The sequence below is a fragment of the Sylvia atricapilla genome, chromosome 6, assembly GCF_009819655.1.
Source record: "Sylvia atricapilla isolate bSylAtr1 chromosome 6, bSylAtr1.pri, whole genome shotgun sequence".
NCBI lineage: Eukaryota > Metazoa > Chordata > Aves > Passeriformes > Sylviidae > Sylvia > Sylvia atricapilla.
Window position 1 is genome coordinate 7,243,532 of NC_089145.1, and position 12,562 is coordinate 7,256,093.

At 47.3% G+C, this 12,562-nt stretch overlaps 1 protein-coding gene across 6 annotated transcripts in view; it reads left to right on the plus strand.

Annotated features, from left to right (window-relative positions):
- Window positions 1-6,067: 6,067 nt before the first annotated feature.
- ANO5 (anoctamin 5) overlaps window positions 6,068-12,562 on the plus strand; it is a 58,326-nt gene continuing 51,831 nt past the window's right edge. For 5 of the 6 annotated variants that reach the window (XM_066320544.1, XM_066320545.1, XM_066320546.1 and 2 more), the window contains exon 1: window positions 6,068-6,184. In XM_066320544.1, coding sequence (XP_066176641.1) covers window positions 6,166-6,184 — 19 coding nt within the window. In that variant the 5' untranslated portion in view covers window positions 6,068-6,165. The remainder of the gene's footprint in view (window positions 6,185-12,562) is intronic. The other variant, XM_066320549.1, reaches the window with a different exon arrangement.

A 12,562-nucleotide genomic window follows, 5' to 3' on the forward strand; every position in this document is an offset into this window, starting at 1 on the left:
GGGGGTTTTTGTTTGGTTGGTTGGTTTTTGGGGGGTGTTCGGTTGGTTTTGCTTTATTATTTTTCTCTGGTTTTTGTTTGTTTTGGGGGTTGAGTTTTGGGAGGGTTGGTTTTTGGGGTTTGTTTGTTGAGGAGGTTGTTTTGTTGTTGTTGGGAGGGTGTTTGGTTTTCGTTTGGGGTTTGTTTGTTGGCTTGCGGTGGGGTGTTTCGGGGTGATGGGGAGTTTTGGGGGCGGACGGAGGGGTGGTTTCTTTGAATGACCGCTTTAAGAAGGCTTCGATGGCAGCTGCAAACCGGGCAATCCAGTTAAGGGAGTGTAACTAGGAGATTACAGAACTAAAAGGTCTGTCTGTCCCGAAAGGGGATCCAGGCTGCCGTTCAGCATCCCGGGATGTCCAGAGGGCACAGAGCGGTGCCCGGGCTCAGCCCGGCTCCTCCCGCGGTCAGCACGGATGGAGAGCCGCGACCACGCCCGGGCGCTTTCCTTCCCTGGGGACACTGCAAACGGGGTGCCTGGTTTACTTCTGCTATTGTCAGTGTGTAGGAGCGCTGGCCAAGAAAAACACATATCTGTGAAGTCATCTGTTTGTTTAGACTCCATAGGTGTTTGTGGCTGTCTGCGCTGCATTCTGCAATTTCAGCTGACTGAAAAGTGATGACGTAGAAAAAAAAATATGCAGTGACTAATGATGAACTTTCTGCATACTTGGTAAAACTTTTTACTTCCTTTGAGAAGCGTTGGCACTCTGCCGCCTCTGACCACAGCTCTTCTGACACTCCCTTTCCGTTTCCTGATGGATTAGGGCGGCAGCAGGCACAAAGCCTCAGCTGTCTCTCGATACACAAATTCACATGGCCATCGGCAAGCCTTGCCGTGTTTCTGAGCCGCTGACCGTGGCGTTCCAGCAGCTGGGTTTCCCTGAGGAACCGCGTGTAACGGGGAGCAAGAGTCAGATCCCGAACAGCCGCTGAGTAATGTGCAGGAACAGCCACTGAGTAATGTGCAGGAAGAGTTCGTGCAGCACGGACTGAAACACTGACAAGCTGCCAATTCCCTTGGGCTTCCCCTTTCGACAATTACATTCTTTTCTTTGCAGTGGCGAGCTCCGCAGGCGAGCGCACGGCACCTCATCCATCGCTCCCTGCCCGCGCCCACGGCAGCCCGGAGTCAGGAGGGGCTCGTCCCTCTCCACTCAGCTCCCACATTTCAGCGTAGAAATGGTTTTGAGATATTAATTTGAAGAATAAAGGACTTCAGTTAAACTAGATATTGCTGAGGTAGACTTCCCTTTGCTAACTAGATGTTGTTGAGGTAAACTTCCCTTTGTTAACAGAAGCCGGGTTTAAGGAACTGATAAATCAGGGGGGCCTGTCAATTTAATCAATAGACTCCAAGAACACAATGTGATCATAAATCAGATAGTCTTGAGAAACAGGATCCAGGTGTCACCAACACTAGAAGGTTAAAAGTCAAAGCGAGGAAGACGCATCTTACTTCATCATTTTGAGACCCCACCCCATAAGAAGGACCACCGCCCCATTTCAAAGAACAAACTACACATGCTTAATTGCTTTTTGGCTAATTACCATACAAGCGGGGAATGGGATGGACCAGAGTTATGAATATGCATTTGTGGTTTGGGTATTCAACACTCTTGTACATAAAAGGACCCTGTGATCATCTGTAAATTACGGTGTGTATTTGGGAGCTATCCCGCATGCTGCCCGGCGTCGTAATAAACATACACTTTCTAACTTCAAACTGTTAGAGAGTCTTTGTCCATCATAGTTGGATATCGGTATTAGACCAATGTCCATATTTTGTTGATAAATCAGTTTTGCCCAGGTGTGTGGTTTGCACAGCCTGGCTTTTGGTAGCAGGGAGGGCACAGGGGTGGCTTTCTGTGAGAAGCTGCTGGAAGCTTCCACGATGTCCAGCAGAGCCAATGGCACATGGCTCTGAAGGTGGACATGCTGCTGGCCAAGGCTGGGAAAATTAGAGAGGCTGGTAATATCTCTGTGATAGCATATTTCAGAAGAAAATCAAAACAAGGGGCACACACTTTTTTTTTCCTAGCCAGAGAAGAGGAGGAGGTGAGAATTTGCTGGGAAATGGCGTGGAGGCACTAGGGTGAGTGGAGAAGGAGGGGCAGCAGGAGCTCCAGGTGCCAGAGCCAAGATTCCTCTGCAGGCCATGGTGAGACCATGGTGAGGCAGTTTTGCCTCTGCAGCCCATGGGGATGCCTGGGGATGCAGAGATCACCCACAGCCCATGGGGATCCCTGGGGATGCAGAGATCCATGCACAGACCATAAGGGGAGGTCCCCACACCAGAGCAGGTGATCCCTGGAGGAAGCTGTGATCTAGTGAGAGACCCAGTGGACAGAGGGGCCCTGCTCCCAGGCTGGAGCAGCCTATCCCTGGAGAACTGCACCCCATGGAAGAGTGACCCACTCTGGAGCAGTTTTGGGAGGACTCTGTTCCGTGGGAGGAATTCACATTGCAGGAGGTGCAGCAGGATTGCTGCTCGTGAGAGTGGAGCCACATTGGAGAGGTTCACGGAGAACTGTCTCCTGTGGGAGGGACCCCACAGCCTCAGAGGGAAAGGACTCCTCTCCCTGGGCAGCAGAAGAGAATCTCAGTGATGGACTGACCCCAAAGCCCCACGCCCTGTCTCCCTGCGCTGTCAGTGGGGAGGAGGGAGGGGCTGGGGGGGAAAAGGTGTTTTGAGGGCTTCTTTTTCTTCTCATTATCCTCCTCTGTTTGTTAGTAATAAATGCACTTTTTTACCTCTAAGTTCAGGCTGTTCTGCACTCGGAGTGTTTTCTCCTGATCCTTCTCTCACTCACGAAGCCTTCATTAACGTTTTTTCGCATCTACCAGCTGTGGCATAGTAGGGCAAGTGAGTAAGTGGGTTCTTTGTGGGTGCCTGGAGTTTGGCCAGTGTCAAACCATGACTGTTTCTTGGTGGAGGATGTGGGCATTGATTCTGTTACCTCTCAGAAAAAACCTTGGGTTATATTTTCAAAGATGCTTCAGCCCCCAAAGTTTTAGATAATCCCCCAAGTGGATTTTCTAAAGTTGGCATCTCAGGTTGTATGTTAGAATTTCTTTGAACAGCCTTGGGTATCTACCTCAGACAATGATAGGCACTGAGATATCTTTGAAATCTTGTCCTCCAATCCCACCAATTTTCTGTGCATTTGTGGGTTTTGGGGGGTTTGTTTTGTTTCGTTTTGTTTGTTTGTGGGTTTTTTGTTGTTGTTGTGTTGTTGTTTTTGTTTGTTTTGTTGTTGTTGTTGTTGTTGTTTTGTTTGTTTTTTTTTTTTTAAATGAAGGCCTGAAAATAAGTTGCATGGAGTGGAAAAGGCCAGTCAGTGGAAAGGAAGACTTTATAAGAGATAAAAACTACCTGGTCTCCTTTAACACAAACAAAGTATTACCCTTTGCCACTGAATATACTGATTCGCTGCTAGCAATTTTGGTGATGTTTGCTACCTTTACCCACAGCCTTCTAGGTTTTTATTATTTTTGGGTTTTGTATGCATTGCATTAGAAATAGTGTTTGAACTCCAAAAGCAGAAATATTATGGTATACCTGGCTACTTTATTATTATTATAGGAATAAAATAGTGCTGCGGTTGTGTGGTTTTCCATCTCTTCCTTCGTTTGGCCTTACCTGTTTCCTGCAGTGATTAGTGGAACTGACAGCCCCCAAAAAACTCCAAACCAAGAACGTGATCATTTGTATTAACAGGTTGATGTAAGTCATGCATCACGTTGTCAGCGTTTTTTATTCAGAGCGAAACTGGAAGGTTTCAGGTTTTCAGTGAAAGTGGGAGGGAAAAGAGGTGTTTCCTTGGAAGGAAGTGTGGTCCTAGATCACTTGGTCAAACTGTGAAACCACCGAGGCAGACAACAGCTGTTTCAACTCTGAATATGCAAGAAAATTCAACGCTGAGTATTGCATAGACCTCCTGTGTGCCTCCACAGATAGCTCGTATCCTTCTGTCCCATCCCTACCACAGGCCACGGTGTAATTTGCACAGAGTCAGTCATAGCTCGACAAGCTATCAGCCTCTGCAATTACAGGGGTCATTAAAACTTTTTGGGCATTCTGGCTGAGGTACTAACACAGCTTTAGGTATGGCTGGGTTCGCTGCTGGGTGGAGCTGGAGACAGCGAGCCTGCAATTAGGAGGAAAACTGAGCAATGACCGTGGCAGTTCTTGCTGTTTCTGGTTCTTGTTGAATAGCAACTCTAATTGCATCTTCTGTGGGCATAAAGGCATTTGTCTTAGATATGTAGTGCTAGGAGGAAATTAAAGGTTTAGAAGTAGAGATCTTAAAGGGAGCCTTGTGACATGGTGCACTGTATGCAGTCACAAGCTGTTTCAGGGCACCTTTTGGCACTCCCAAGCTATCCTCTTTATTCCCACCATCCTGCTTCGGGACATTAAAACCCCAACTAATTTTAGGCATTGGAGAGCAACCAGACACATTTTTAGGTCTTGCTTCTGACTAAAAAAAAAAAAAACAAACTTCTTGAAGTAGTTATGTTGCACAAATAAAGGCTTAGTACTGTATAATAGATCTGATAACAAGCCTAGCAACTCAACTGACTGACTTAACTTTTTAGAAAGAATTCCATGAATTCTTATTGGCCACGAAAGCGCTGTTGTGTTACAGTCGCCTAAGTAACAAAACTCCCTGTCAGTTCGGTGCATAAAATGGTCACTCAGGTAGCAGAAGATGAAATACAAGAAGTTAATTGAAAGAAGGCCTGAGCTTATATTAATTAACATATATATATATATATGTGTGTTAAATACACATACTGAACAAGGAGTGTTGGGAACGGTCTCAGGTGATTGAAGGAAGCGGTAAGAAGCTAGGCTGTTAGAGACATAGCAGCTGCAGGAGCAGGGACAGCAGCTGTGAACGGAGCCTCACGAGTTAAGAGTTCAGTTTCTTCCCAGCAGCTTTTACGGCTCTGAGGTTTTGGGTTGTGATAAGAACAGAGCTGATAACAGAGGGCTGTTTTAGACACCGCTGAGCGAGCAGTGCTTGCGCAGCGCCCAGGTCCGCTCTGCTCCTGCGGGGCACCAGCGGCTTGGCAGCGGGCACAGGCCACAGCCGAGCCCGTGTCCCACACATCACGGACGGCTCCCAGGCACACTGCCCAGCTCCGGGCCGTCCCTCACGGCCAGCACAGCCGGGATCCGCCGCCCTGTCCCCGCCGCGGGCGCACCAGCGGCTTGGAGCGGGAACAGGGCACAGCCCAGCCCGTGTCTCACACACATCACGGACGGCTCCTCGGCACCCTGGCCGTCCCTCACGGCCAGCACACCCGATATCCGCCGCCCCCTCCCCGTCCCCGCCGCGGGCACACCAGCGGCTTGGCAGCGGGGCACGCTCACAGCTCACAGGGCACAGCTCACAGGGCACAGCCCAGCCCGTGTCTCACACACATCACGGACGGCTCCTCGGCACCCTGGCCGTCCCTCACGGCCAGCACACCCGATATCCGCCGCCCCTCCCCGTCCCCGCCGCGGGCACACCAGCGGCTTGGCAGCGGGCACAGCTCACAGCTCACAGGGCACAGCCAGCCCGTGTCTCACACACACCACAGGCGGCCCCCCGGCACCCGGGCCGTCCCCCGCCCAGCACAGCCCGGACCCGCCGCCCCCTCCCCGTCCCCGCCGCGGGCGGACCAGCGGCTTGGCAGCGGGCCACAGCTCACAGGGCACAGGGCACAGCTCACAGGGCACAGGGCACAGCCAGCCGTGTCTCACACAACCACAGGCGGCCCCCGGCACCCTGGCCGCCCCCCGCCCGGCACAGCCGATATCCGCCGCCCCCTCCCCGTCCCCGCCGCGGGCACACCAGCGGCTTGGCAGCGGGCACAGCTCACAGCTCACAGCTCACAGGGCACAGGGCACAGCCCAGCCCGTGTCCCACACACCACAGGCGGCCCCCCGGCACCCGGGCCGCCCCCCGCCCGGCACAGCCCGGACCCGCCGCCCCGGCCCGGCCCCGCCCCGCGGGCACTGCGCATGCATGGGCGGCCCGGCCCTGAGTCAACCGCGCCCCGGCCGCTCCCAGCAGCGGGACGGCGGCCACCATGAACCGCCTGGGGAGGAAGGCGGGATGAGACCCTCATCGAGATGGCTCTGTCGGCGGACGGTAGGAGAGGGGCCCCGTGCCGCCCTTAACCCCCCGGGGGACGGGAGCGCTTCCCGGGCCGCGGTGATCCTGGGCCCCGTGCGGGGGTCTGCGGGCTCTGCTTCCTCCGCAGGGTCTGCAGATGGGGCTGATCCCGGGTCGTCCTGATCCCTCCTGCCTCGGGCTTTTAATCCTTCGGCTTCCCCTTGAGAAGAACAAAACCGCTTTTCCATGAGCGTGATCCAGCTGTGATTAGGTCTTTATTAGCCCCGAATAAACCTTGAGAATGAAGGCTCTCATGTCAGCCAAGAACAAAAACTCTCACCCAGCCAAGAACAAAAACCAGAGAATCCGTTTGATCTTTTCTCTTAAAGACACAGCAGATTCAAAGGTCCTTTTTGCCGGACAGCAAACTTTGAGCCTCTCCCGAAGCACGGCTGGGATGGGGATGGCTCCCAGGGGCTTGTCTTTCCAGGGAGCTCGGAGCAGAGCGGGTCATGTCACCTGGCCAGGTGTCAGCAGAGAGGGTCATGTCACCTGGGCAGGTGTGACGCAGAGAGGGTCATGTCCCTGGGCAGGTGTGAGCAGTGGGGCCATGTCCCCTGGGCAGGTGTGGGCAGAGGGGGTCATGTCACCTGGGCAGGTGTGACCAGCCTTCATGCCCCCATCCTCAGCTCCCAGACCCTGTGGCAGGGGATGTGCAGCCAGGTTGGTGTCGGGGCTTGCTTTTTCTGCCATAGCCGTGTTACAGCTTCCACCTCATGTCACTGTGGTACGGCATTACTTATAATAAATGTGGTCGCGTTAGGGTTTTGTAAGTACGTGATGCAAGTGTGTGTTTATCAGCGCTTCGCCTGGCAACTTGAGTCAACAGTCAGATGTAAGAGAGCATGTTGATGTTTTCAGAGTGAGGCTGTATAGGTTTGTTTGGGGTTTTTTTTTTAAGGGAAAATGCTGACCTAGAAAAAAAATTCTGTTTTGGGAATAATGCTTTGCCATCAGTCCTAGAACTGAAAATCTTAAAAGCAGGAAAGAACCACGAAGTCCCCGTATTGGCTTCTCAGGTTATCTGTTCTCCTTTACAGCTTGACTACCCTGTCTCTTTCAGAAAAACATACACAATGCCATTTTAAACACCTTGAGCGCTAGTGGCAGATCAAAATATTTGGAAGTCTTGTTTCAGAGCGGTGTGATGGCAAGCTCGGCTGTGGAATTAACCAGAGCAGCTCTTTGCAGTGACAGCAAGGAGGCGTGCCCAGCTGCAGGGAGGCAGGCGTCCGCAGCAAGTGTCAGACGAGGGTTTGCCTTCCCTGGGAGGGCCTGGAGGAGCTGGCAGGCTTCTTAGGAACCCGAGCAGATGGATATTGCAGCCTCTTGGCCAGCCGTCCTGTTCCAAAGGGGATGTGAGAGACCTGAGTCATCGCCCATCCCACTGCCTGCAAGCAGGGAAAAGTGCTCGGGCTGAGCTGCTCTCTCCACGGGCTGTTCTTCTGGAGTGCCTTGGGACTAAAACATATTTACAGAGCACACTAAGTATTCCCATTTAGGGAAGGAGTCTGTGAAGTCCCATTCGTAAACTTCATTCTACAGCATTCAGTTTTCCTGTGAGCCTTGTGGGTTTTATAGTCATAAATATTGAATATAAAGAGATTTTGAAGGGTTTCAGTGTCCAAATCATGTTCTAATTCAGTTCAAATTTGTTAATTGACCGCTTTTTGAAAAAGAAAGAAATTCAGTATGGGGTGAAGTGAGTAGGCTTTTTCAAGTTTGTGTTAATTTGTTGCCCGGAAGTCTCCCAAGGTTAAAAACATCCCAAACTTCCTTAAATTATTGTTTAGAAAAGTTAACATTATACCTATACCACCAGCAGGACTTCTTAAAGATCTAAACATAAGCCTTTATCCAGTGTGTACCGGGCAGGGCCTGTGTAAGTCAATAGAAACAAGGCAGAACAGAAAACATCTGCCACTGATTTCTTTAAAGATGTGATTGTGTTTGGATAGTATGTGTATATTTAATTCTGATTTACTACTACTTTGCATTAAACTTGAATGCTGGGGAACAGGTTATAGGGATGCAAAATTAAAAACAAAAATGCTGTCTACCAGTAGCAGAAAGTTTAACTTGCCTGTGTAGAGCTTGTGTGCCGAAACTTTTACCTTGAAGGAAGTTTCCTGCTGAATGACATCTGTGTGAGGTAAAAAATTCCATTTTCGTGTGTGTGGTTTTGCTTTCTGTTGGAAGCTGTGTGTCATTTACTCCAAATGTTAAAGTCTAAGGAAACTGAACCTGCAAAATTGGAATGTAAATATCAGAGGAAGGGGACTGCAATATGTTGCTAGGATCATTTATGTTTACCTTCACTTTCAGTAGCTTTTTTTTCCCCAACATGTTAATTCTGCAGTAGCTGTGTTGTGGGGTATATCCCAAGCCTGCCAGTTTTCTGGAAGCTTGCTATTGGCTCCATGCCCATGATTTGAAGTATGCTGCCTTCATACACATAGCTTCTCTTCTAGAACTTTCAGGAGCCTGGTTTGCACTCAGAATGCTCTAAGTGATCGAATTCAAATGCTTACTTAGGTCAGTTGTCATTTTGCTTGTTTCCCTCTGAGAAAGGTGGAACAGCATCAGGGAAAGCCAGTGGTGTGACTTGCAAATGCTGCTTGTGCCAGTGTGTTGGCATCTTGCAATGCCTCAGCATTCAGGGCTAAATCCTGCTGTCATTTACTGAATGATCCTGTGCTTACTTGGGCAGAATTCATGGCAGTCACATAAAATGCAGGCCACTATTCAGAATGACATCTGTCTCTAATTACTGTCGCAATGTATGTAGTAATTTCTGATCTATTTGTGGAAACGTTGAATGGGATATCATGTTCCCACAGCCCTAAACCAAAGGGTTTGTTAAGAGGAGAGCTGTTTGGAAGTTATTCCTAGGTAATGAAATAAAAGCTCCCAAGAAATTTAGACATAGTTCTAATATAAAAGGCAGGGGAGAAAATAGTCTCTTAGCCCAACCAATGTCCTGGTTTCTGAGTGGAATTTCTTTAGTGGCTGCCATGTGTCACTGTGGGGGCACAGTGTAAATACAGGTTGGTTACTGGAAGTTAAATCTCTTTATAACAGAAAACTCCTGTTTGTAGTAGGAAAAAACGTGCTTTTGGGAACTCATCCCAGCAGCTTGTGTCCTATCACTGTATGGCTGTGGTGCTTTTAATGCAGAAATGAAAACGTCAGGCCCATTCCACTGCAAGTTGTTAGATACGGATTTTTCTCCCAAAGGTTGTCAGTCTAAAAAAAAAAATTTACTCTTGGCCAGCATTTTCAGTTTAAATTTCATTTCACAGAACCCTGGCTATGAAATTAAACTCACTATCTGCAGTTTAGTGAGTAGCAAAGGGAGGATTAAGTCCCCTGCATGCCATTTAAATCCAGTAGCAATTATGTGGGATATTCTGGCCACATTTTGGGAAGCTGGGAAATACAGCTAGATTCATAGAACTATTGAGGTTGAAAAAGACCTCTGAGATCCCTCAGGTGCAGAAGTGAGTGATGGTCCTGCCATCACAGGTGAAAGCATTTTATTCTGTTTTTAACAAGGGGCCTACATTTCACCTTCTGCTCAGAAAATGAAAGAAAATGTTCTGCAGCTGTCTCTCCCTCCCAACAGCTCCTGGAGGAATGGTTTGGTTCAGCTGGGGAGCAGAGGTTCTGGATTGTGAATGCCAAATAAACACCAAGAAAGCCCCCAGCATCTCTTCTGGTGTAAGGCAGAGTGGTGTTCTCTCAGTGATTCCCTCTCCATCAGTTTGCTGCTAAGGCGTAGCCCGCTGTGCAGTTCTGAGGTATTCCCTACAGAATGAACTGATAAGTGTATTATAAAATGGAAGTAGACTGCACCCTTTATGTACAAAGACTTAGCAATTACTGTGATACAAAGAAATACTAGATAAGATAAAAGGGCACTGGTGGAAAATGCCCTTTTGAAATCCTGCTTGAGAACTGTTGGCTCATAATTTGTAAGAAAATCCCAGAACAACTAACAAATGAAGCCACCAAGAAACCAAATACCACTGTCTTCATATTTAGTATCTTTAAATCAGCAAGTTGCATTTGCATGTGGAGGAGACAAAGAGTCACCTAACCTAAACATGTAATCAAGAAGGTGTATAGGTAATGTGAAAACCTGATCAGATGTTAACAGGCAAGGTAAAAAATGCAGTGAACTTTGCACTGGTTTTATTGTGGTCTGGGGATTGAACCAAAGAGCACTGTAATTATCAGGTTGTATTTCTTATCTAGCAGTAATTTTATTATGTTTGGTGATAGCTTTCCACGTGCATATGGTTATAAGGCAGGAAAGCGGGAGGGAAGGTTCTGGTGTTCTGTTGCTAGGGATAGTTCTTGCAATTATAACACAGTTATGGGAAGGATTTACAGTTATTTGCTGTGTGCTAGAGCTGAATAATATGTCAGGAATTATTTCTATATTAAACATTGTGTAGTTGTATGTTGTGTATTCTGTTGTATCAACTATAACATTTTGTGTTAGATAAGCACTGTGTGTGGGAAGAGCTGAGTCTATTGGGATTTCTTTACTTAGATTTTACTATATAGATGCAAGTTTTTCATTGAAACCTAAAGCTGTTAAAGCTGTGGCGTTCATGCCTCTGTTCACCAGTGGCTCTCAGTGAGGACCAGTAGATGTGGTGAAGTTCTAACACATTTTTAGGAAGTGTGTGTAGCTTTGGCATGAAGGGCAGTCTTCTAACTGGAAATCCCAAGGGATTCTCATCTTCTTTACCAGGCTCACAAGGACAAATATGAAATTTGAGGCCTTTGGCAAGATAGCAGAACCCCAGCAAACCATGTGGGTCGACTCATGATGCAGATGGCTGTCCTTTCATTTTCTGTGCTAGCCCTAAATTAGAAAGGGCCCTGTGGTTTGTTATTCAAAGGAGTTGTCTTAACTACTAGGTAGGAAATCACAAAGTCTGTGTTTGCACAATTTATAGTGTGCTAGAATACACCATGCCAACAAGTAATGGCTAGCAGATGTGGTTTGCAGACCACTTGGTTCTTCAAACCACTTTGCCTACTTCAATTCTGTTAATTCATGGTGCTTACATAAAAAATTAGGCAATGGAAGCCATGGCCCATTGCCCTGATAGTTTTCTTGATGGATAGGAACAGTTTCTCATTGGGATCAGTTTAGGAATTCCAAAGTTGTTCATCATTTTTAAAGTAAATCAGACAAAAATAATAATTCTTGCAATTATTGTAAATCTTGCAAATCTTGCATTTGTTTGTTAGACATCTTTCTGTACTGGTATATTTATGTTGTGTAATGTGAGAAACTTAATAATTGGTGAATACAGTACCAAAATTTCCAGTGATGCATTTCATTGGAAGCATAACCAAAAAAGCATTGAGTGTGTAGAGCATAAAGTACCAGAAGGAATTTTGCAGATTAAATTTGCCATCTGGGATTAAATGAAGCTGAGGAATGCCACCAGAGGACAGTAAATTCAAGATAATTTTTTTTAAAAAAATATTGCTGTATTTGCATCATTTTTTCCTAGTCTATGTATCCCTTTTCATTTACAACATCTAAAGAAGATGTCTCATAGAAGGGTAGGAATGCAGTGTGTGTGCACAGAATAAATAGTGCATTGGGCCCTCCACTACTTTTGGACACTTGTGCATTGCAAACGAGGAAAGGAATTGGAGGCTCTGTTGCCTGAGGGTTTACATCTGTGGTTTCAGTGGAAGTTGGAGAAATGCATCAGTAGATGATGCTGTGAGGTGTATCTCTGGCCTCTCTAGGAAAGCCAGTCTGTGCCTAACACTTTCTAAAGTGCTCACAAGTTCCATTGGGCTGTGATGAGAGAAACATTCCTGCAGTTCCTCTTTCTTCATCTTACCTTGAGGAGTGCACTTCCATGGATGTGCAAGGCCTTTTCTGGAGCTGTTTGCCTGCCTCTGCAGTCAGATAGTGCTGATGAAATCTGGCCCCAAAGACATAAATATTCTTTAAGGGCAAACAAGCACAGCCCTAGTGCTTCCTGAGTTGTCAGAATGTAGGAAGGGTAAAAAGCTAGCCTGTCATTTCTTCTAAGTGCAGCTAACAAGTAATCTGTAAGTTCCCATATGAAGCTGTTTTAGAAGGAGAAGTTCCTTTAACACAACAATCTATTCTGAGGGTAAAAAAGAAGTGAACTGTAATACCAAGGATTTGTCCCATGAGAATCAGTAAAGAAAATGTGTAAACAACCAGAATAGATAGATTTCATGGACAAGTAAAATACTTTTTAGTAACCAATAGATAATTAGCAAGAAAGCTATTAACCAATTAGTTGTTGCCCTTGAGGTTTGTAAAAATGGTATAAAGGAGAGCAT